Source organism: Grammomys surdaster, unplaced genomic scaffold (assembly GCF_004785775.1).
Source record: "Grammomys surdaster isolate TR1022 unplaced genomic scaffold, NIH_TR_1.0 126531, whole genome shotgun sequence".
Classification (NCBI taxonomy): Eukaryota; Metazoa; Chordata; class Mammalia; order Rodentia; family Muridae; genus Grammomys; species Grammomys surdaster.
The window spans coordinates 12,995,627-13,018,118 of NW_021621323.1; the positions used below are offsets into that span (position 1 = coordinate 12,995,627).

General features: G+C 42.1%; 1 protein-coding gene across 1 annotated transcript in view; it reads left to right on the forward strand.

Annotated features, from left to right (window-relative positions):
• The window catches only part of Alpk1 (alpha kinase 1), a 101,574-nt gene extending 82,878 nt beyond the window's left edge, over positions 1–18,696 (forward strand). The window contains exons 5-14 of the mRNA XM_028760479.1: positions 2,746–2,805; positions 4,076–4,162; positions 5,347–5,423; positions 6,230–6,325; positions 7,543–7,647; positions 9,875–11,963; positions 13,726–13,879; positions 15,703–15,865; positions 16,659–16,845; positions 18,047–18,696. Coding sequence (XP_028616312.1) covers positions 2,746–2,805; positions 4,076–4,162; positions 5,347–5,423; positions 6,230–6,325; positions 7,543–7,647; positions 9,875–11,963; positions 13,726–13,879; positions 15,703–15,865; positions 16,659–16,845; positions 18,047–18,246 — 3,218 coding nt within the window. The 3' untranslated portion in view covers positions 18,247–18,696. The remainder of the gene's footprint in view (positions 1–2,745; positions 2,806–4,075; positions 4,163–5,346; positions 5,424–6,229; positions 6,326–7,542; positions 7,648–9,874; positions 11,964–13,725; positions 13,880–15,702; positions 15,866–16,658; positions 16,846–18,046) is intronic.
• Positions 18,697–22,492: the final 3,796 nt, after the last annotated feature.

Below are 22,492 nucleotides of genomic sequence, written 5' to 3' on the forward strand. Positions count from 1 at the left end.
CACTGTGCCCCCAGGGACCAGCTGACATCATGTGCCCACTGTGCCCCTTGCTATGTAACTGGTAACAGCCTGGAAAAGAAGATACACTTCCTAGGGCAGGTTCCCTAGATGCTCCAACCCTGACCTCATTTCCTGTGTTCCTGCAACAGCTTTAACAGCAGGAGGGAAAGACACAGAACTGAACTTTAAATGTAAAGAATATCCAGAGAATTAAGAAGGAGGATGCAAACGTGAAGGAGAAATCTGAAAGCTAAAAGAGAATTAGAAACAATAACTAATACATAAACATAAGAGGATTTACAGAAGAATCAAGTAGATCTGGAAGTGAGACAAAACTGGACCCGGTGTGCCAAAACTGCACAAAAATCAACAATGAGAACATCTTAAAGGAAACAGGAAGAAAAAACAAATCATTAACATGAAAAACATAATTAGACTTGACTAAAAGCATTATATCAAAAATAGCCCATAGTGGGCTGGAAGGATGGCCCAATAGTTAAAACTACATGCTGCTCTTGCAGAGGATCTGGATTCAGTTCCCAGCACCCATGTTAGGTGGCTCATAACCATCTGTAACTCTAGCTCCAGGGTATCTGATGCCCCCTTCTGGCTTATGTGGGCATCTACCCTCACATGCATATACCCTGCCACTCCCACCACCCTCCCCAAACATACATGCACATTCAACATAATTAGAAATAAATGTTTCACAGGCATGGTGACACATACATCTTTAATCTCAAAACTCAGGAGGCAGAGACAAACAGATTTCTGAGTTTGAAGCCAGCCTGGTGTATATGCAAAGATCCAGGCCAGCCAGTGTTACTTAGTAAAATCCTGTCTGAAAGCATCAACAGCAAAAAAATAAAAAAACAAAAGCAAACAAAAGTATAAGAAATAGAAGAAGAGGAAGAAGAAGAAGGAGGAGAAGGAGAAGAGGAAGAGGAAGAAGGAGGAGGAGGAAGAAGAGGGGAGGAGGGGAAGGAGGAGGACAACTCCAGAAAGCACTGGAACCAACACAAATCTAAGACAAAATAAATTGAATGTAGAATTTTATAACCAGCAAAATTATCATTTAAAAGTGTGGGCAAAGCAGACGTTTTAGAAGATGATTTTCCTAAGGAAAAAATTAAACATAGAAAGATGGACCTTTTACTGTGCAAACTAGGTAAGGTCCACAGTGTCTATTAGACCATGTGTCACTGCTAAAACAGGTCACAAGGCCAGATCATGGTCAGGAAGAGAGGAAATGAATTCTGATCTGGATAGTGGGGGGTGGGCATATGGATGGAAGATAACGCTACAATCTTTAGAAACACAACCGACACAACCGATCTGTGTGATTAGAGAAGCTATAGGAGACATGACATTTGGAGGGATTTTTTTTCTTGTTTTTCTTTGTTTGTTTGTTTGTTTTAAATGTATGTGTATGAGTGAAGGTAGCCATGGAGGTCAGAATTGGACATCACAACCCCCTGGAGCTGGAGTGACAAGAGACTGTGAGCCACCCAGCATGGGTCTGGGACCTGAACTCTGGAAGAGCAACAACAAATGATTTTAACCCAGTGGTTCTCAGCCTGTGTCACCTACGACCATCAGAAAACACAGATATTTACGTAACATTTATAACAGTAGCAAAATTAGTTATGGAGCAGCAATGAAAATGATTTTGTGGTTGGGGTCACCACAACATGAGGAACTGTAATTATTATTGCTACATAAATACAATTTTGTTGAAGGCTGAAGATTTCATCTTCATTTACATTTTATGTAGAGAGCCATAAACGGCAAGCCTATTTTACGTTTTACATAGCATCTAATGTATGCAATTCCTGGCCTAATTTTAGAGTTTGACATGGTGGCAGAATCACAATACATGGATTTAAGTTCTTCAGCGAAAAGGAAGTACATTCGAGTCATAACATTTGAAGGTTGAGAACCACTGTTTTAACCGCTAGCTCTATGAGTGTCACATTCAAAGGAAAAGTAAGAGAAAGGAAAGGGGGAAGGGCAAGTCTTGGAAACATTTGGAGTAATGACATTCCAGGCCCCAATAGTTACGAGTCTGATGACCTAGATGTGACAGCTAGGCTGAGAGATCACAGGAGCCACAGAGCAGCAACTGGGACAGAGCAAGAAAGAGAAGAGAGAACTCAAGTGTTAGCACAAAGCGGGAGGAGAGTCCAGGATGGGTGGGGCTTCAGGTTAGGTGGAAGAAGGGGGTGATTAATGAACAAGTTGTTGAGTTTCCTGCTCATGAAAAGCAGCCACCTTTTAGATAAGGCAACCAAAACAAACAAAATAATTTGAAAAAAAATTAAAGATAACTCCAAATCCGGAGGATTAGGGAGGGATAGTGTATGTAAATTGTGCTGTTCTCCAGCAGCTATAATCTTTTGTGGTACAGCTTTCACAGAGAAGACATGCCACCTTTGATCAGGGTTTGCCTCTGTCATTCAGCATTTCTGTATTGATAAAGTATACGTGTGTGTGTGTGTGTGTGTGTGTGTGTGTGTCTGATTACCTCTTCAGAGACTATATAACTTCCCAGTTTACCAATTTTAGAAACATAGTTTTCTTTCTCAGCTTCATATATGATGTAGTTATTGATTTAAATGTTAAATCTGAGTGTTTCCCAAAGAGGACAGGGTCCCTGTAATGGCGCATCAATCCTAGAGCAGAAACTATAATTAAGTATGCGGATGTTTGAAACCAACGCTGTGCTGTGTGCTTGCCTATTCTCAGGGAAACTGTTGAAGGCAGAGTACATCCTGAGCAGCCTGATAAGCAACAACGGAGCAACCGGTAAGCGTTGGAAGTTCTAAGTTGGCACATTTTCCAAAAACATTGAACACAGCTTTAAGGAAACTTTTGAGATCAGTGGGCTCAGATACAGTGGCTCTTGGTAACTGAAACTTGTAGACAGTTCTAAAAGGAAGACAGGCTGAGATACGGATGCATCCTTTCATTTGTGGCCCCCAGCACTAAGCCACCGCGTCCTGATATTCTGTCTTCTACACTATACACACACCAAACAAAGCCATGTATGCACATAAACACATACCCTATACAACCCCTCATACAATACAAACACCCCACATACATACATACACACACACATACACACATTCCCTACACAGTTCCCCCACACATACACACATCACATAACACACATCCCACTACTACATATACATACCCTATACACACACACAGGAACGAGGAAGAGAGCTGGGCAGTGTAGCAGAACTTAAGAGCTGACTGTTTTTTACCATTGACACTTACCATCCATTTGCGCACACGCTGGGCCAGCTGACAAAATAGAACAAAACGGATAATGGAACACATTATACAGTATCTAAGTGTGAGAAGATGTCATAACAAACTCCTTACGTTGCAGAATTACATATGCTAATACAAAAATTGAAAACCTAACCTACTTGCCCACAGACTGCAGCTCAGCTTCTCAGAACTTACCCACCTCACACAGTGACCACCAGAAAAAAAAAGACAAAGCCACCACTCACTGCTCCCTTTGCTTAGCCAATGGCCAGCCTGAGTGTCAGCTCTGCCCTCCTTGTCAAGTCTCACTACATTCGTAATGAGTTTTTTCCTAAGATTTTGGTCTGTGCAGAGTCATCACCTTCAGTATGCAGACTAATGTTGTGTAATCGGAACTGACCCTGCAGTCTTACAGACAGACACAGATGGTGGGGTCACACTGTGGGTAAGGTAGCCTGGGGTTAGGAACCCAAAGAGCCTTAGAGACAAATAGCACTGAATCTGGGACCTGAGAAAGAAGAGGAACTCTTAAGAAGCCAGAGAAGAGGATTCGGGGTAGGGATGAGGAGAGTACAGGTGCTTGAAGCAGGAGACACAGATGAAGGCCCTAGGCGTGGAGAACTGTTGCTAAGATAGTTGAAGATCATATGGAAGCTGGCTTCTGTGAAGTCATGGGGAGTGGAGCAGCCTCTCAGATCTTAGTCATGTGTATTAATGAAGACATCTATGAAAATAGGTTTATCTTGCCAGGCCATTTCCTTACTGACTGCAGACAATGTATTCTTTTTGATTGCAGGTACCTGGCTATATAGAAATGACAGTGACAAGGTCCTGGTACAGTCTGTCTGCATACAGATCAGAGGACAAATTCTGCAGAAGCTAGGTACTGACTGACATCAATCGTCATCCCTCTCAGGGCTCGTGGCAGTGGCTGGCTACCAGAATTCACTATGGAGTTTTCTTATTAAGTCTGGCTAAAGCTGTCACATCTCCTTTTCCTTAGTAATCCTCTTGAGAAGAAAACATTAGGATACCAGGAGCTGAACCGAGCGTATCTATGAACACTTGTGTAGCCTGCTGTGTAGACTGAGGAAAGAGAAGAGCTTGAGGCCAGTAGCTTGGGGCTAGCCTGGGCAGCATAGTGAGAGCTCATGTTCAAAAAAAATTCCTATAATTGTTAGGATTAATAAATGAAAATATATTTTCTGTTTTGTTAATGAAATTTACAGTTGTGAATTGTGCCTATTCACTGACTTTCATTACTCATGCATTCCTTGGGATACTCGCAAATTTTTTTTGAGCAATTTTAAGCCCTAATTAGACTAAAAGGTAAACCAAAGCATTTGAAATTTTTAATAGAAGATGGAAAATATTACTCTTATAGTGGAGATGACTGTATATTTTGTGTGTGTGCGTGTGTGTGTGTGTGTGTTTTAGATGCTGTGCTAGTTAGTTTTATGTCAACTAGACACAAGCTAGAGTCATCAGAAAGGAGGGAGTCTCAATTTAGAAAATGCCACCATGAGATCAAGTTGTAGGCAAGTCCATAGCACCTTTTCTGAATTAGTGATTGATGAGGGAGGGCCCAGCCCATTGTGGGTGGTGCTGCCCAGGAGCTGGCAATCCTAGGTGCTGTAAGAAGAACTGAGCAAGCCATGAGGAGCAAGCCAGTAAGCAGCACCCTCCATGGCCTCTGCATCAGTGTCTGGCTTCGGGTTCCTACCCTGCCTGGGTTCCTGTCCTGACTTCCTTCAGTGATAGACTGTGATGTGGAAGTGTAACCAATTGCTTTGTTCATGATGTTTCATCAGAGCAGTGGTAACTCTAATTAAGACATATACTAAGAGTTTGATAATTATTCATTTCTTGGTGACAGTTGACTTTGTCAGTCTAATGTGACCTGAGTCTTCCTAATGAGATCCAATGACTCTTCCTAATGTATTAGTTTTCTAATTTCTTCTTACTTATTTACTTATTATTTATAAGTGTAAACAATTACTATTTACTTATCTGTACAATGAGGCACAGATATTAACAGTCCACCCCTATCCTCCCTTCATTTTTTAGGCATGTGGTATGAAGCGGCAGAACTGATATGGGCCTCGGTCATAGGATATTTGACACTCCCTCAGCCAGATAAGAAGGTTTTGTGTCTATAAGCAGTGTCTACTCTCCCCGCTTGTCTTTAGATAGTTGTCTTTTTAGAGCACAGTTGAATCCACCTTTTATCAATTCTGTCTGCACTATGTAATTTATTCTACACAAGCACAAGCCTGGGAACAATTTGGAACCTCCTTTTGGTTTGTGGTTAGACTCTACCTATGATGGGTTTCTGTAATGATTTCTAACCATCCAATTATAAATGTAGGTCTCTGGTCCACTGTGTGTATCCTGTCACATTATATAGCCTTCACTTGACTCTGTGACAAATCTTGAAATGGCCACAATATTATGTGTAAAACCGTTTTCCAAGAGTCTAGTAAGGAGAAGCTTCCCTTAATCGTTAATGTAGCAGCATCTTTAGGAAACTAAGAGTCAACCTTTGCTTTGATGTTGATGATTTCATTCTCTATAATTTTGGGACTTTCCCCTCTTTAATTGAGCCCTCCATTTTCCAGAAATCTGTCATTGATTTGAGGCCTATCCTTCTTTACAACACAGACAGAGAGTACTATGAGATCTCTTCCTGTGCCAACTGTTCAGGCCTGTTACTTAGATAAATTAATGCTGGTGACCCAGTAGAGCCCAACTTCCAAGTAGCCATGTTTCAATTCATCCTCAAGACTCGGGATGTGATGCTCTCTCGGTCCTGGTGATATTCAGTTCAAAAGTATCTCCAACGTCATAGTCACAGAGTAATAGCAGGCAGATAGTGCCGTTGGTATGGAGCCATTGACTGTAGGCCATGAGATGAGAGAATTCCAGTCTGATTTGCTTGTTCTCCTGACAGGGCATTTCCACATCACTGGGCATACTGGCAGACATCTTTGTTTCCATGAGCAAAACGGATTATGAAAAGTTTAAGAAGAACCCAAAGGTTAACTTGGTAATTGTTGTTTGTCAAAATCATGGTTCTGAGTGGCATCCCCTGAACACCTGTTAGTGCTGTTCTTGGTACTGGTTATCCTCTCTTTCTCAGCAGAGTGGAGTTGGGAACCGAGGCCCTCCTAGATGAATGGGAGCAGCTCTAGTGGGTCTTATTTAACTTGGTCATCCCAGCCTCTCACGATGAATCAGATATACAAAGGGCACCAAAAGAAAATCTTGAAGCCAAAGAATGAGAGAATATTGTCATTGTGTCTTTTGGTCCCATTTATTTCCTTTCAACATGTACAGAATTCAGTATCTAAACTTGGTAACTAAAGAGTAATAAGTTAAAAACATAAAATATTGTGACGATGACCGAGGGACATGACTCTGTTGGCAGTGTGTTTTCCATATAAGTGTGAGGACCTGAGTTTGGTCCCCAACACCCACAGAAAAGCTGGGTATGAATGATGGCATATCCTTGTAATCCCAACCCTAGAGACATAGGAGGAACCTTGGAGCTGCTTGTCAGCCATTGTAGCTAATCTGTGAGTTCCAGGTTCCAGTGAAAGACTTGTCTCAAAAAAAAAGGCAGACATGTCCTGAGGATGACGCCCATCCACACATCCACTGTACATATGTGAACACACATTTAAAAATGGATATTTTTGTGAAAATCGGATCATTGAAGACTTGCTTCATATTCTTAGCCTAATATTACTGTTCTTTAAATAACTGTACTGGTCATTTCTTCAGCCCAGTAGAAAATCAGCTCCTTGTAAGCTTACAGTCACTTTCCCTTCAGGCCTAGAACTGTGTCTGACCCATGGTGGTGCTTAGCATGTTTCCAGAGTAAATGGATGAATCCTCATTGGTGTGAAACCATAAAGAGCCCTTTGTCGAGAGCAACACAGATTGCATGCAAAGTCTGCAGTTTCCATAAAAAAGGAACTGTCTCCATCTTCCAGGGAGGCTCATCTGATGTACTTTGCCTAACTGTTGTCCATGCTGAATTCTCTGGGCTATGGATGCAAGATAGGGACGTGGGATGAGAGGGGACACCCAGTGCTCTTGGGTCTTTAGACCTACTTGGGCCTTCTTAGCACTGTTCTGACAGGTTCCTGATGTAAAGGAGTCCCTCAGAGTCTTGAAAGAAAAGGAATGGAATGTCACAGGCTTTATTTACTGAAGGAGAAACAGTAACTGCTGCTTCACTTGCCACGCTTTTCCCCACAGGCCTTGCTCAAGGAATTTGACCACCATTTGTTGTCAGCCGCGGAAGCCTGCAAACTGGCAGCTGCCTTCAGTGCCTACACGCCCCTGTTCGTGCTCACAGCTGTGGTAAATACAGGTTCTCCCATGCAGCTAGCGGGAGGGAAAAGTCTATCCTTGAAGTAGGTGCTGCCTCTTCATTGGCAATTATGGTAAGACTCCACAAGAGGGAAAGCATATAAATCTGACTATTCCAAGACAAGGGTTCTGAAGGCTAGCAGCAGATCAGAATTACCTATGGAGCCTTTCCAAAGCACACATATCCCGGGATCACCTCTACACCCATTAAATGCAAATCTCTTGGATTCATATTACAAAATCTTTCATCTTGAAATATAGTTAACTGCTGGGCAGTGGTGGCACACGCCTTTAATCCCAGCACTTGGGAGGCAGAGGCAGGTGGATTTCTGAGTTCAAGGCCAGCATGGTCTACAGAGTGAGTTCCAGGACAGCTAGGGCTACACAGAGAAACCCTGTCTCGAAAAAACAAAAATAAATAAATAAATAGATAGATAAACTATAGTTAACTTTGGAATTGACAAGATGGCTCAGCAATTAATAGCAAGTACTGCTCCTGCAGAGAACGGGAGTCAGGTTCCCAGCACCCACATCACATGGCTTGCAGCAGCCTGGAATTCCAGCTCTAGGGGATTCACCATTCTCTTCTGGACTCCATGGGCATGAACATGTAAATAGACACACATACATATAACCTTTAACAATTAATAAATTAAAGAATATATATGGTCACCTCTCTATCTGCAAGTTTTACACCCTTACATTTCATCAACTTTGGATCAAATTTTTTTGCATCTGTACAGAACACATCCAGACTCTTTGTTCTTGTCATTCCTAGACAGTGCAGTCTTGACACTGTGTTACATAAGTGAGCTACAGATGCTGGTGTTGGCATGGTCTATATGCATATCTTTTTATGCAAGGGACTTGAGCACCCACAGATTTGAGTGTCCATATGGTATAAGGAACTGACTCTTAGCCAGCTGATTCTATACACAAATTTTAAACCCACTACTCTGTTGTTTGGGTTATAGTTAAATCAATACCTTCATTGTATAGAGAACTTCATTATGTTTATGTCCTGGGTAGGTATAAACTGTTAGTGAGACTTGTTACTGCACCAGATACAAATACTGTGAGAAGCAGTGTAAAAGAAAGAAAGGGCTCTTCTTTTTGTTGCTGTTGTTGTTGTTTAGCTTTGATTTTGTTGTTATTGTTGTTGTTTTCTCTTTTGCTAATAGTTCCAGAGGTTTCAATCTGTGGTTCATTGACTCTATTACTCTGGCCCCACACAGAATAAAATATTATAGTAGCGGGAGCTACTAAGAGCAAAAAGTTCAGCCTCAGTGCTAGCAGACACCTGACCTCCCTTTTCATCTTTTATTTCAAACTCATTAGTGTTCATTGGATTGTGCATCCCATCTTAAAGGTGGTTCCTGCCGGGCGGTGGTGGTGCACACCTTTAATCCCAGCACTTGGGAGGCAGAGGCAGGTGGATTTCTGAGTTAGAGGCCAGCCTGGTCTACAGAGTGAGTTCCAGGACAGCCCGGGCTATACAGAGAAACCCCGTCTTGAAAAAACAAAACAAAACGAAACAAAAACCAAAAACCAAAAAACAAAAACAAAACAAACAAACAAAAAAAAGGTGGTTCTTCCACCCCTTAGGTGATTGTCTCTGGTAAGTCTTCACAGAGTTCTCAAACAAAACAAATGGACATCCCACCCATCATAACCCATTTGCTAAAATAATGAGTAACAATAGGATCTTAAGTCTGCCATGTTCAGTCCACAAGCATCAAGGTCATGACAGAATGGAAGGTAAAGATGTCTTACCCTCCATCTCAGTCAATGGCTCAAGGCTCCAACCTTTCTTACGCATCAAAACCCAAACAAAAAATCTCACATCCTCCAATAAACATTCATGAACCTTCTTTCAAATGTCTGTGTTGTGCATTTCTTTTTCTGTAATATTTTAAGTGATTGTCCTCTGGGAATAAAAAGGTTTGCTGGGTGTGATTGTGCACGCCTTTAATTGGCACTTGGGAGGCAGAGACAAGTGTGTGTCTGTGAGTTTGAGGTCAGCCTTATCTACATTGTGAGTTCTGAAATAGCCAGGGCTACTCAGAGAGACCCTGTCTCAAAAAAAAGTAAGGAAGTAGGGGGAGGTAAAAAAAAAAAAGAAAAGAAAAAGAAAAAAGAAAAAGAAAAAGAAAGGTTTGTCTTGAGTCATATCTAGGATCCAATGCAGTATCTTACCTGCATTTGCTGTTTTCCACAGACTATCCGTGGCACGTGTTTGTTGTCATATAGCTGCTCTGCCGACTGCCCTCCAGGAATGAGAAGTGTGTATCTGTGTGAAGCCAAAGAAGCCTTTGAGATTGGCCTCCTGACCAAGGCAGATGGCGAGCTGGTTAGTGGAAAGCAGGAGCTTCACAGCTTCATCAAAGCTGCTTTTGGCCTCGCCACAGTGCATTGCAGACTCCATGGGGAGACAGCAGCAGTTTGCGCAGCGAGGCAGCTATGCTGTGAAGCTATGGGCAAGCTCTACGCCTTCAACATTTCCCCCACAAGCCAGGACAGAGAAACCCTGTCTCGGGAAATCATGTCTCTCATCAGCCAGGTGAAGGCACTTCTACAAGTTCAAAGCTTCCCCAACTTAGATGACAGATCTTATGTCCCAGAGAGTTTCAAGTGTGGTTTAGATCGGCCCATCTTGCACGGGCACGTGGATTTCCAACAAATTCTTGAAACCTATTCCCAGCACCATACTTCAGTGTGCGAGGTATTCAAAAGCACTTGTGGGAACAACAAAAGCAATGGGAGAGACACAAAAACAGAGGTCTGTATCACCACTCTAAAGACAGAAACAAACACTACAGATACTGTGGGTACTACTCTAGAGAAAGTGCATTCCCAAGACAGCAGGATTACAGCTTCTTCCAAGATGTCTAAAAGAGATCAGGAGACACCCCAAAGAGTAAGGAGGAAAAGCTGGACCCATTCCGAGGCATTTCGAGTCTCCCTGGATCAAGATATGGGGACTGAGACTGAACCCTCAAACCACAGCAATGGCAGGCCAGATGTTTTCAAGTCTCTGAGAGACAGCTCCAACTCCAGTTCTTGGAGCAGACTGTCAGGGCTCAGCTCCTCCACCAGCTGGGAGGAACTGAACTGTGCTGTTCAGGATATAGTAAAGAAAGAGTCTAACCAAGAAGAACATCTTGTGGACACTCAGTGCTCTACAGCAGTTTCTGAAGAGCCCGAGAGGGACAGAAGCTGCAGAGCTACCTACTTGTTGTTTTCAAAGCTCCATGGTGTCTCTCTTCAGACAACTGAAGATCACGACTTAGAGTCATCACAAAGTCAGTTACACAAGCACATGCCCATTCTTTCTCTCAATGCAACAGACACTTGTTTAGCCTCGGGTGCAGGGCTGGTAGAAATCCCTGAAGGATCTAACAATACTTCTCTTCAGTCCAATCACTCGTGTGGTTCTGATTCCTGGTCCTTGTCTAGTTCAGGCAGGTTCACAGATGTGACCTTGTATCCTTCAGTTCAGGAAGAAGAAATCTTAGGAATAATTGGTGATTTCCCAGAATCCAAGTATGACTTTAAAAACTGTCATGGAGAAAAGAATGGGGGAAAACTCACTGATATATGCATGGGGCCTGAATTAACATTTGCCCCCTCCATGGTCGACCCGGAAGGAGAAACAGCAGAAAGCACAGATGATGGACCATCACCCTTTCAGGGCACCCTGGGATGTTTAAAAGGCAGCCATTCAATGTCTACATGTAGGACTTTCTTTCCGGATTTATCTGTTCAAAATGCTGACTCAGTTAAGACTGGCTGCTCTGTCAAAGACCAGACTGTCGACCCCGATGCCTCTACAGTGGATGAGGAGGGCCAAATGCTTGATAGCACAGAGGTCTACTCCATTGGTCAAGATGGTGCTCACAGACCACGTGCTTTGAGATCCGGTCAGAGTGAGGGGCCAAATTCTTTTGTAAATGGCAACAGTCACTCTCCTATCTTCGATGAGGACATCAGCACCACAGAGGAAGGAAAGGACCATGGGAACATGCTGAAGAACAGCCAGAACTCCAGTTCCTGCTCACCGTGGTGGCTAAAATCACCAGCCTTTTCCCGCAGTTCATCTGAGGGAGAAAGCTCCTGGTCTCTGCTGAATTCGAGCAGAAGTTCCTTCTCCTCACTGACAGGACAGACCAGCCAAGAGATCCTTGAGGCTCGCACCCTACAACCTGATGACCTTGAAAAACTTCTGGCAGGCGTGAGGCATGATTGGCTGCTTCAGAGACTGGAGAATACAGGAGTCTTGAAGTCCAATCAACTCCAACAAGCACACAGTGAGTACGGCCCTCTTAGGCTCTAGCTCCAGGCTTTAGGAAGCATCTGCTAGAAGCCTTAGGAAGAACTTGCTGGGTACCACTGATCGTAAAGGATAGACTTTGTGAATTGCCAGGAAAATTATTTTTCTTTTTTTTTAAATAATTTATTTTTTCTCAAATCGTAATTCATTCACACTGGGGTTATAAACACAGAAAGGCAGGATGTGGGGAAGGGAATGGGACTGGAGTGTGGGTGTTCAGGGGGAATATAGATATCTTTCAGAACCAGGTATCGGCTGGGTGAAGGTTCAGGGGACAAGTCACTATGACTCTGCCTATGACGCGCTTGTACTTATCTAAGTTGGTATTGTCTGCCAAGGCTACCTATTTACAAGGTCTGTGACTACTCAAGCTTGTAAATTTCCACAAAAGCTGCCTGTTTACATTAGGTTATAGCCATCTGTTTCAATGTTTTTCCACTGAGACCCAAGACTTGGTGTTAGTGTACATGTATGACAGGCCTATTGCTGATTTTAGGCCTATGGCTGATTTTAGGCCTTCAGTGTGTAAGCACTAATTAGAGAATTTCCTGCCTGTGAGAAGTGAAATTTCAGGACCACATTTTTTTTAACTTATTTATTTATTTTTTATTTTTATAGAGATAGGCTATTTCCCAGTTTTTTTTTTTTTTACTAATTTGAATAAAAAGTCAAGAGGGATAGGATAGGGCCAACGTTCCAAAATATGCTCTCCTTCTGTTCTCTCTTCTTGATCATCACCTCTGATTCATTCAGCACTGATTGTGAGCAGCTACTTCACCTTCTCTTTCCAGCTCCCTCATTCAACTCCTGTCACTCACTCTACTAGCTGGAAGTCAGTTACTCCTTTCCCACACTTGTGTATTTCTTTTAAGATTTTCTTCTGTTTCCCCTTCCCAAGACACAAACTGGACATAGGAGGTCTTTGGTCACTCAGGTTTGTTTTGTTGTTGTTGTTGTTGTTGTTGTTTTTAATGTACACTGTAGCTGTTTTCAGACACCAGAAGAGGGCATCAGATCCCATTACAGATGGTTGTGAGCCCCTTTTACCTGTAAGGAATGCTTTCTTGCTTTGTGCTTTTCTTTCTTGGCTTAAAATGCAGACAGTGCTTCTTTTTATCCCCTTCTCCATCTTCTTCAATAAAGTTGGCATCTTTGTATAATAACTACACTGTTTGATGTGGTTTCTCTATCCTCCTGCCCCCGGTCAAAATGAGTGAGAGAAAGTGAGGGCATGCTGCAGTATGCAATCTAGAAGCCCTGTATTTCTGGGAGCCTATGAAGCAATATTATTTTATGTGTATGTGATCTGCCAAAGGTGGTAAACTTGATCCTGTGCTGTTTTCGGATGTTAAGAAGTTGCAATCACATACTACATACCCCAGCATGGTCTCTGGAGTGACTATAAGCCTTCTTATTCTATCTACTTTCATGCAGAAGCTCATCTTAACTTCGTCTCTTGCCATATTTAACAGAGCAAGAATCAAAAACTATTCTTTATTAACACTTATAAAGTGTGACATTTTCACTGAACTAATTTAATGGGAGTTATAAAAAAGGGCAAAATATGGGGTACATAAGTTGGACATTTCTGATGAGGCAGTTTAGAACTTGTGCTCATTCAGCATTACCCATGATACCAGTTTGAATTCCTCGAGTTGCCAGGACTCTATCATGAGCATGCGAAGTGTGCCTTCTGGTTCAAAAGGATTTAAAGAAGTCTTACTTTTTTTATTCCCCAGGTGCCCTTCTGCTAAAATATTCCAAAAAGTCTGAGTTGTGGACAGCTCAGGAAACTGTGGTGTATCTGGGAGACTACCTGAAAGTGAAGAAGAAGGGCAAGCAGAGAAATGCATTTTGGGTTCACTATCTCCATCAAGAGGAAACCCTGGGGAGGTATTACTGGAACACATGTGTGTTATGAACATAAGTCAGGCTAATTTTCTTTTCGGTGGAATAGTCACTCATGAGATTTTGAAAGGGTTGAAAAGTGGCTCAAATGTATGACTTTAGATATTGACTTCTCTTCTCTGTCATTAGTCAATTGTCAATAGTTTCCATACACCACAGGATTATGCCAGATGAGTGTCTAGATGGTGTGTAGACATGATCTCAAGCCCACCAGGGAAACATTTTTAAACCTACTGGATAGACAAGAAAATGAGATATCTTAGCCATCTGGTTGATTGCCATACCATTTGTATCTTTTAAAACCCATGAAAAATAATGGATATGCCCAAACTTTTAAAGTTGACCCTGTTTGCCATCTAAACCCTAATAATGTATGAAATAGGGAGAAAAATAAGAAATTGGATAAATCCAAACAGTTGTTGAACAGCTGAAGATTACAATAATATATGCCTCAGGCTGTATTTGAAATGGCCTGTACTGATTCAGCCAATCTTCAAACACGCTGTAAAATAGGTATTGCTGTTTGTCTTGATTTTTAGAGATGGAAATTAAGCCACAGTAATGTTAAGAATTTGCCCAAAGTCATATATAAGTAGTAGAATGAGATGTTACAAATTGAACTGTGTCACCTCACATCTCTATGTGGACATTTCAGTATTCATATTGGGAAAACAAGAGGTGTTCCAACTGTAATTAAGACAAAGTCATATGTAGTAAGGTGAATCCGTAACCTAGCACAGCCAGGTCTCAGTCACTATTGATTGGTGTAAAGTTAACTATAACCAGGACAACAGGTACAAAAGAAGCAGGTACATTTAATTGAGGGTTTGCTTACAGTTTCATAGTGTTAGTCCGTAATCATCATAGCAGGAAACATGGCAGCATGCAGGCTAGCATGGTCCTGGAGGTGAGAGCTTTACATCCTGATTCACAGGCAAAGAGGGGTAGAGAGAGAGGGGGAGGGAGGAAGGGAAGAAAGGAAGGAGGGAAGGGGAGATTGCCTAGAATGGACTCCTAAAAACTCAAAGCCCACCTCCAGTGACACACTTACTCCAACAAGGCCATACCTCATAAGCTCTACTCCCCCACAACTAAGAATTCAAATATCTGAGCTTATGAAGGTCATTCTTTTTTTTTTGAAGATTTATTTACTTTTTGTATGCTAATACACTGTTGCTGTCTTCAGACACACCAGAACAGGGCATCAGATCCCATTACAGATGGTTGTGAGCCACCATGTGGTTGCTGGGAATTGAACTCAGAACCTCTGGAAGAGCACTCAGTACTCTTAACCACTGAGCCATGTCTCCAGCCCCTGGAATTATCTTTTAAACTACATATTTTTTTCCTCTTTTTCATTAATTCATTTATTCACTTTACATCCTGGTCACAGACCCCCTCTCCTTCTGGTCCCCCATACACACATTCTTCCCCTCCTCATCCCTCCTCTCTGTCTCCTCTGAGAAGAAAGAGGCCCCACCTTGGGTATCAAGCCACCCTGGCACATCAAGTCACTGCAGAACTAGGAGCATCCTCACCCACTGAGGCCAGACAAGGGAGTCCAGTCAGGGAAAGAGGACCCACAGGTAGGTAGCAGAGTCAGGGACAGATCCCGCTCCAGTTGTCAGGGGACCCACATAAAGACCAAGCTTCACACTTGCTAAATATGTGTAGGGTCCTAGATCCATCCCACGTTTGCTCTTTGGTTCGAGGTTCATTCTTTGGGAGCCCCCAAGGGTCCATGTTAGTTGACTCCAATAGTAAAGATTGGTTTCACATGTTGTTATGTGGGTTCTGTCCATCTGCAGATACGTTGGGAAAGAATACAAAGAGCAGAAGGGGCTCCGGTACCACTTCACTGATGTGGAGCGGCAGATGACAGCGCAGCACTATGTGACAGAGTTTAACAAGAGACTCTACGAGCAAAAGATTCCAACGCAGATATTCTACATACCGTCTACAATATTGCTGGTAAACATGAGTTTGGCTAATTAAACAAGCCTGCAGCTAGATATCAGATTAGATTTCTATTACAAGTCTACTTCTAACATGGCCCAGTAAGATCTTACATGTCTAGTTTCTAGGCTTCTTCCTCTGTTTCATCAACTCCATCCTATTTAAAAACAAAAACAAAAAACATGCTAAAAATGACCATCTGCCCCATCCAGCACATTCATTTGGACTGCCTGGGTGATGTCAGAGTCACTGATGGTCCCAGCATCTGGTTAAGTCAGCCTTCTTACTGGACTATTCTTTGTCTCTTGTCTCTCTACAAAAGGACCTTCGAGGTTGTATTTTGTACAAATTATTCCCTCAGCATGAAACATAAATCCCTTGTTTTGCATTTCTTTCTTTCAATCTTTGCAACCAAGTGGTAAGAAGCGGTACCTTAAACATATTTATCAAGGAAAAACCATAAGTACCTCACTTTCAAAGAACTGTAATTGTTAGGCCCAGTTCGTTTTCTTAAATTTGGCCCAACCTGTCTTCTATCTTGGATTTCAGAGACAATGAAACCAATCTCTCTTCACTAAACATCATGTTAGAGAAAGTAATGTTGGGTACTTTGTATTTATCTTATCATTCAACCATTTTGACAAAGCTAAAAAGTAATTATTATTCCTCTTGGACCTACCTCTGAGGACATTGAAGTCTAGAATAATAAATCTCCATGGCAGAACCTCGGTCCACACAGAGGTCTACCCCACTGCAGAGGCTGTGGTGCTCACCGTTGTGAATACTACCTCCCGTCTCTATGTTACAGATTTTGGAAGACAGGACTATAAAGGGATGCATCAGTGTGGAGCCTTACATACTGGGAGACTTCGTCAAGTTATCAAATAACACCAAAGTAGTCAAAACTGAGTACAAAGCGACAGAATATGGCTTGGCCTATGGCCATTTTTCTTATGAGTTTTCGAACCATAAAGATGTTGTGGTTGATTTACAAGGTACGTAAAACAAAGGTTTATTTTTTAATTCTGAGTATTGCAACTGATTTTGCTAGTCATCAATCATATACCACAGACCATTCTATGTGCAGGGTACTGTTTTGAGTAAAGGTAATTGATTTTGCTGCAAGAAGCAAATGATTCCCGAGTGACTTACACACATCACGATCCGTGGGCCTGTAGTCTCTTGAGTTCAGTTGCACAGCAGTCCCTAAAAACTTCTGCTCACTTGAGAGGATGCAAGTGAAATCAGTTTCTTCCTACTGCATTTCACTTTAAAATTATCTCAACTTCTTCCACGGGACCGGAGGATGGCTCAGTGCTTAAGAATCCTTGCTGTCCTTACATAAGGCCCAGGTTTAATCCCAGCGTCCACATGGCTGGCCAGTCACAACTGTGACTCGAGTTCCAAGTTATCCCACACTCCTTCTGGCCTCCACGGCGAAATTAATAATTAATTAATTAAATCTAAAATCAGCCCTGCTTTTTCTTTTCTCTATCTCTTTATCCATCTTGAAAGTTGAAAACGAAGCAAGAAGCCGTGTGTACTTTTAAATTTGAGTTTTCTTAAAAATCCGCATGATTAATATTAGTGGTTTTTTTCAATTTGTTGGTTGTTGTATTCATAATTCATGTCAGAGACTATTCTAGCAAGATGCCTTCCATCCTCAGTTCTTCCTCCATAGCATTTATGTATGTTTTACATATCCATAGTTTATTATCTGTCTCTCATCATGAGAATGTTTGCTCAATTGGTACAAACATTTTTGTTTATCTCATTCACTACTGGGTACAGTTTCTGTACTCCATATTTAAGTGTGGGGTAGGCAGGCAAATATAGGATTTAGTGAACGAGGCATAAAGAAACTTCAAAATCAAGTCAAATGCCCAATGTTGGGATTTTAGTAATTATTCTAAATCAAAGTTATGCTTTACAATTCTGTGAATATTCAGTATCTCAGTATGTCATACTTGACATACGTCACAATGTAGTATTCAGTTCTCTTCCTTAAATAATGGTAATTAGGATACACATCTCAAATGCCTTGGCAAAAACGTACTAAATATAAATCATGGGATGATCAAATTTTAAATGTATCTCGTTAAGCACGTGTGTATGTGTATACATGTGTGTGTGCATGTGCGTATGTGTTGACATTTCTAGGGTATGTGGTGCTCAGATATATTCCTTCTCTTTTAGGTTGGGTGACTGGTAATGGAAAAGGCCTCATCTATCTCACGGATCCTCAGATTCACTCTGTAGATCAGAAAGACGTCACTACCAACTTTGGAAAGCGGGGAATATTTTACTTCTTTAATAACCAACATGCAAGCTGTAACGAAATATGCCATCGACTTTCTCTGACTAGACCTTCACTAGAGCAAGCAAGTCAGATGTAGGCTGTGGGTTGGGGGCTTGACAAGCCTTTAGGAGCATCAGATCTGCCTCCTTCCAGGCATACAGAGCAAGGCACATATTAACGTCTAGATCAATCGGGCCAACGGATGATTCTAGCCATTGACTTATGAGAGGAATTCACAAGGGTCGATTTCAGGTCTACACTTGTTTGCCAGGACAAGATCCCGCAGACCTTGTTCTCTCTGACACAGGGACATGTCTGGAAGCTGTCCTGGGCTCTACAGTTGTATATAATGTTGGAGGTCCTCAGCTGTATGAAGACAACTTGGAAAAGGGCCCCAACCAACCCATAATGGATGCAAACAGCAGCTGAAAACAAACTGCTGTCATTAAGCCGTTGTGATTTCGGTTTGTTTTGTTGTTGTTTAGTTGATTGTTGTGATGGTTTGTATATGCTTGGCCCAGTGAGTGGCACTATTAGAAGGTGTAGCCCTGTTGGAGTAGGTGTGTCACTGTGGGGGTGGGCTTTAAGACCCTCATCCTAACCGCCTGGAAGTCAGTATTCTACTAGCAGCCTTCAGATGAAGATGTAGAACTCTCAGCTCTTCCTATACCATGCCTACCTGGATGCTGCCATGGTCCTGCCTTGGTGATAATGGACTGAACCTCTGAACCTGTAAGCCAGCCCCAATTAAATGTTGTCCTTATAAGAGTTGCTTTGGCAGGGCGGTGGTGGCACGCACCTTTAATCCCAGCACTTGAGAGGCAGAGACATGCGGATTTCTGAGTTCGAAGCCAGCCTGGTCTACTGAGTGAGTTCCTGTCTCGAAAAACCAAAAAAAAAAAAAAACAAAACAAAAAAAAAAAGAGTTGCTTTGGTCATGGTGTCTGTTCACAGCAGTAAAACCCTAACTAAGACAGTTGGTTATGGTTTAGTTTTTTTTCTTTTGTTTGGAGAGGTTTTGGTTATTATCTGTTAAAACTGATACTGTTACTGCTTTCCTTTTTTCTTTCTTTTTTTTTTGATTTTTTGAGACAGGGTTTCTCTGTGTACTGTTACTGCTTTCCTATTGCTAGTTCTTTGCAAATTTAAAACATAGGCTTTTGAAAAGATTTCAGTTTTTGTTTCTCTTTTAATATTTGCCTTCTTATAAAACTTTTATCCACACAGACTTTTTTTTAATTGAGCTGACCTCACCAATCTTTATTTCATGTTTGTGTGTGATACTAGATAATTCTGTATTCTGGGTTTCTTTCTGATTCTCCCATGTTTTCTTCGAGTGTATTTCTATCTATGAAAGGTGTGATGGAAGAGTGGTCACAATATAGCACAGGGTCACCACAGCCTATTGCTTTCCCCATATGTCTCTTCACCAAAGATTGGTAATTATTATTCCCTGATGAAAGAATTGTATAAATGCTCAGTGGTACCACCACATTTAGGGTGACTTCTCACCAGAGTTAACACAATCTAGCAACTCTCTCATAGACAGGCTTAGAGCGTTGTCTCCTAAATATTTCTAAATCTTGTCTAACTGACAGTCCATATTAATCATCACATACTGTGCTAAGGATATCTGGGATAAGAGGTGATCATCGAGGGGTACCACAGAGATTCGTGTAGAAAGATGGACAGAGAATTGTATATCCTAGAAAGAAGACAAAGCAAAGAAAACAAGAGTGACAGACTAGAGGGATATGACAGCCAAAAATGCCAAGGAAGGGAGAGTGACAAGCAGAAAAAGGGAAATGGGCAGCCACTGAGAAAGAGAAGCATTGGACGACATCACAGGGCAGAGAGGGTGAGAGGGTGGGGGTGGGGGGTGAGGGACACGCCAAAACTACAACCATTATTGGAACAGAAAAACAGCTATCAGCAGAATGGGTAGGGCCCAGTGCTGGAAGTCCTCCCAAGGTCTCTGGGTATATCACTTTCTAGGATCCCAGGCCCTACTTCTTCCTTACTAGGTCTACTCCAGGGGTATCTTCCCTTGCATGAGAGGATTTTGCAACAGCTACAAAGCCTTGGGTCCTGAGGGATGTGCATGTGGAGAGCGCCCTAAGAGCACCAAGCAGCCCTTTCAATTTACAATTAACCTAAATTACCCTAAGGCCTCCCTCAAGAGCTCCAATCCCATCCGTTGTATTCCAATACAAGATTTTATTCTTTATTGCTGGATAATATTCTAGATGTATAAAATCAATGTCTCTGCTAAAAGTATGACTGTAAATCATGACTGAAATAACATTCTGAGGGCATTTAGGACCTTTGAATATGGACCAAGCAATAGATGAAATTGCCAAGTAATGAAATGTCCGATCAAAGGAGAACGAAACAGTGGGGGAAGGGCTCAGAGTGTCATCCTTCTCTTGTATCTGCACAGAACCAGATGAGGGGCACACAGGCTACATTATACCACTCTGTATACTTCTTCAAAGATTCCTAATTTCCGTATATTTTTTCATAAATGTAAGATAATTGAAAGGAATGCCAAATAAAATGAATAATAAACAGATAGAGACGAGGATGATCGAGATTTTTCGCAAAAAGAAGATGTAAGAAATTAAGAAATATAAGAAATAGTAGCCAACGGTGTAAAATCCTACAGAAAAAAAATGAAAAAAATAGAATATGTACTTGTTGAGAGACTGGGGACAGAGCAAAGAGATTGTGACAGCAGGAAAGGTTATTAGCTGAAAGAGAGGTGTTAAATGTCATAGAACTGAAGTCAGTAAATCTGAGTCCATGCCCATGATCAAACCTTCTGTGAAAGCCATTTGTTGTTAGAACGGTTTTGTCAGTGCTATTCTCTCTGAAGAGGTGAAGGACTGGTGACCTGTGAACTCAACTCCAACCTCAAACACCCCAAATCAGGGGAAAATGTAGGCCAAGGAAATCTACTTGCCCTACCTGTGGGATCCAGGTCTGGTTAAAATGGTACTTCACTTAGCAAACCTCCATACAAACAGCTCCTTCTGGAATAAAATGTACTACTTTCTCCCCTGGTTTCTAAATCCTTTGCTTCCAGGCCAGCAGGTCCATCAGATGCTGATGGTATCCAGAAATCCCTGAATCATCATCTTGGGGACTCACTGTAGGGAAGCAGATGGAGGCTTTGTCCAGGGTGCATGGCCAACGACCATGCTGCTCTAGACCAGTCCTATCTCCAATCCACTGCAGCTTTCCTTCCCACTCCCCTCTTTGCTGGGCCCAGCATGGATCACCACCACCACGACATGCCAAACAACATCAATAACTAAACCAAGTGTTCAAGTACCCAAGACAATGGGAATATGTTCATTTAACCCACTTTGTACTCAGTGTCCTCATAGGCTCCTGGTCATATAATATACAAAATACATTTCATCAAGCCTCAAAGGTCCCCATAGTTTTTCATAGTCTCTACTGTTTCAAAGTCCAAAGTCACTTCTAAGACTCAAGACTCTTCAGTGCAGCCCTCTATAAAATCAAAAAGCAAATTACATATTTGTCAGGAGCCAAACCTAGGAAACTATCTGCTGTTCTAAGAGAACCCAGGAAGCTACCTGCTGTTCTAGAAAGCCTAGTCAGTGCAAGGTTAAGAAAGGACGTTCGCGGGTCTCATGCCCCAGGAACTTAAACAACGTCTGGTATTTCCTGGGAGCCAGTTACAACAGTGGGATGGTCTAGGGCAATAAGGATATGACAGTGGGATGGTCTAGGGCAATAAACATTCAACAGTGGGATAGCCCTAAGCAATGGCCCTCTCCCAAACTTCCTGGTTTGCTGTGTCTTTATAACCTGCACCCAAAATTAAAGTTTCAGAGCTTGATCAGAACCCCAGACTTGCTCTCATTCCTTGTGTCTCTTGTCCCTTCATTCTTTCGTCTCCTTCCCTAAGGTCTCGTCGAATCCCCTCGGGCCGGGGCACATATTTCCAATGTATGATGGCACAGAATATTCACTACCATTTCCAAGGAGAGGAATTGGCACAGTGAGGAAATGACTAGACAAAGTAAGACAGAAACCAGTCAGGGCAAACATCGAACTCTATAACTCCAGATATGGTGTCTGGACATTCATTTCATAGGCCTTAGATGTCTCCACCTCTGAAGCTTTCCTGACTTCATCATATGTCTCTCCCTTGGGCTGGTTCCACTTCCTGCAAGCTGACCTCCTTGGCAGATACCTCACAGCTCTGTCATCTTCAGCACCTCGTGGTCCTTTAGTAGTTTGAATGAGGACTGTACAATAGTCTTGAGCATTTGTACACTGGGTCCCCTGTTGATGGTACTGTTCGAGGAGGA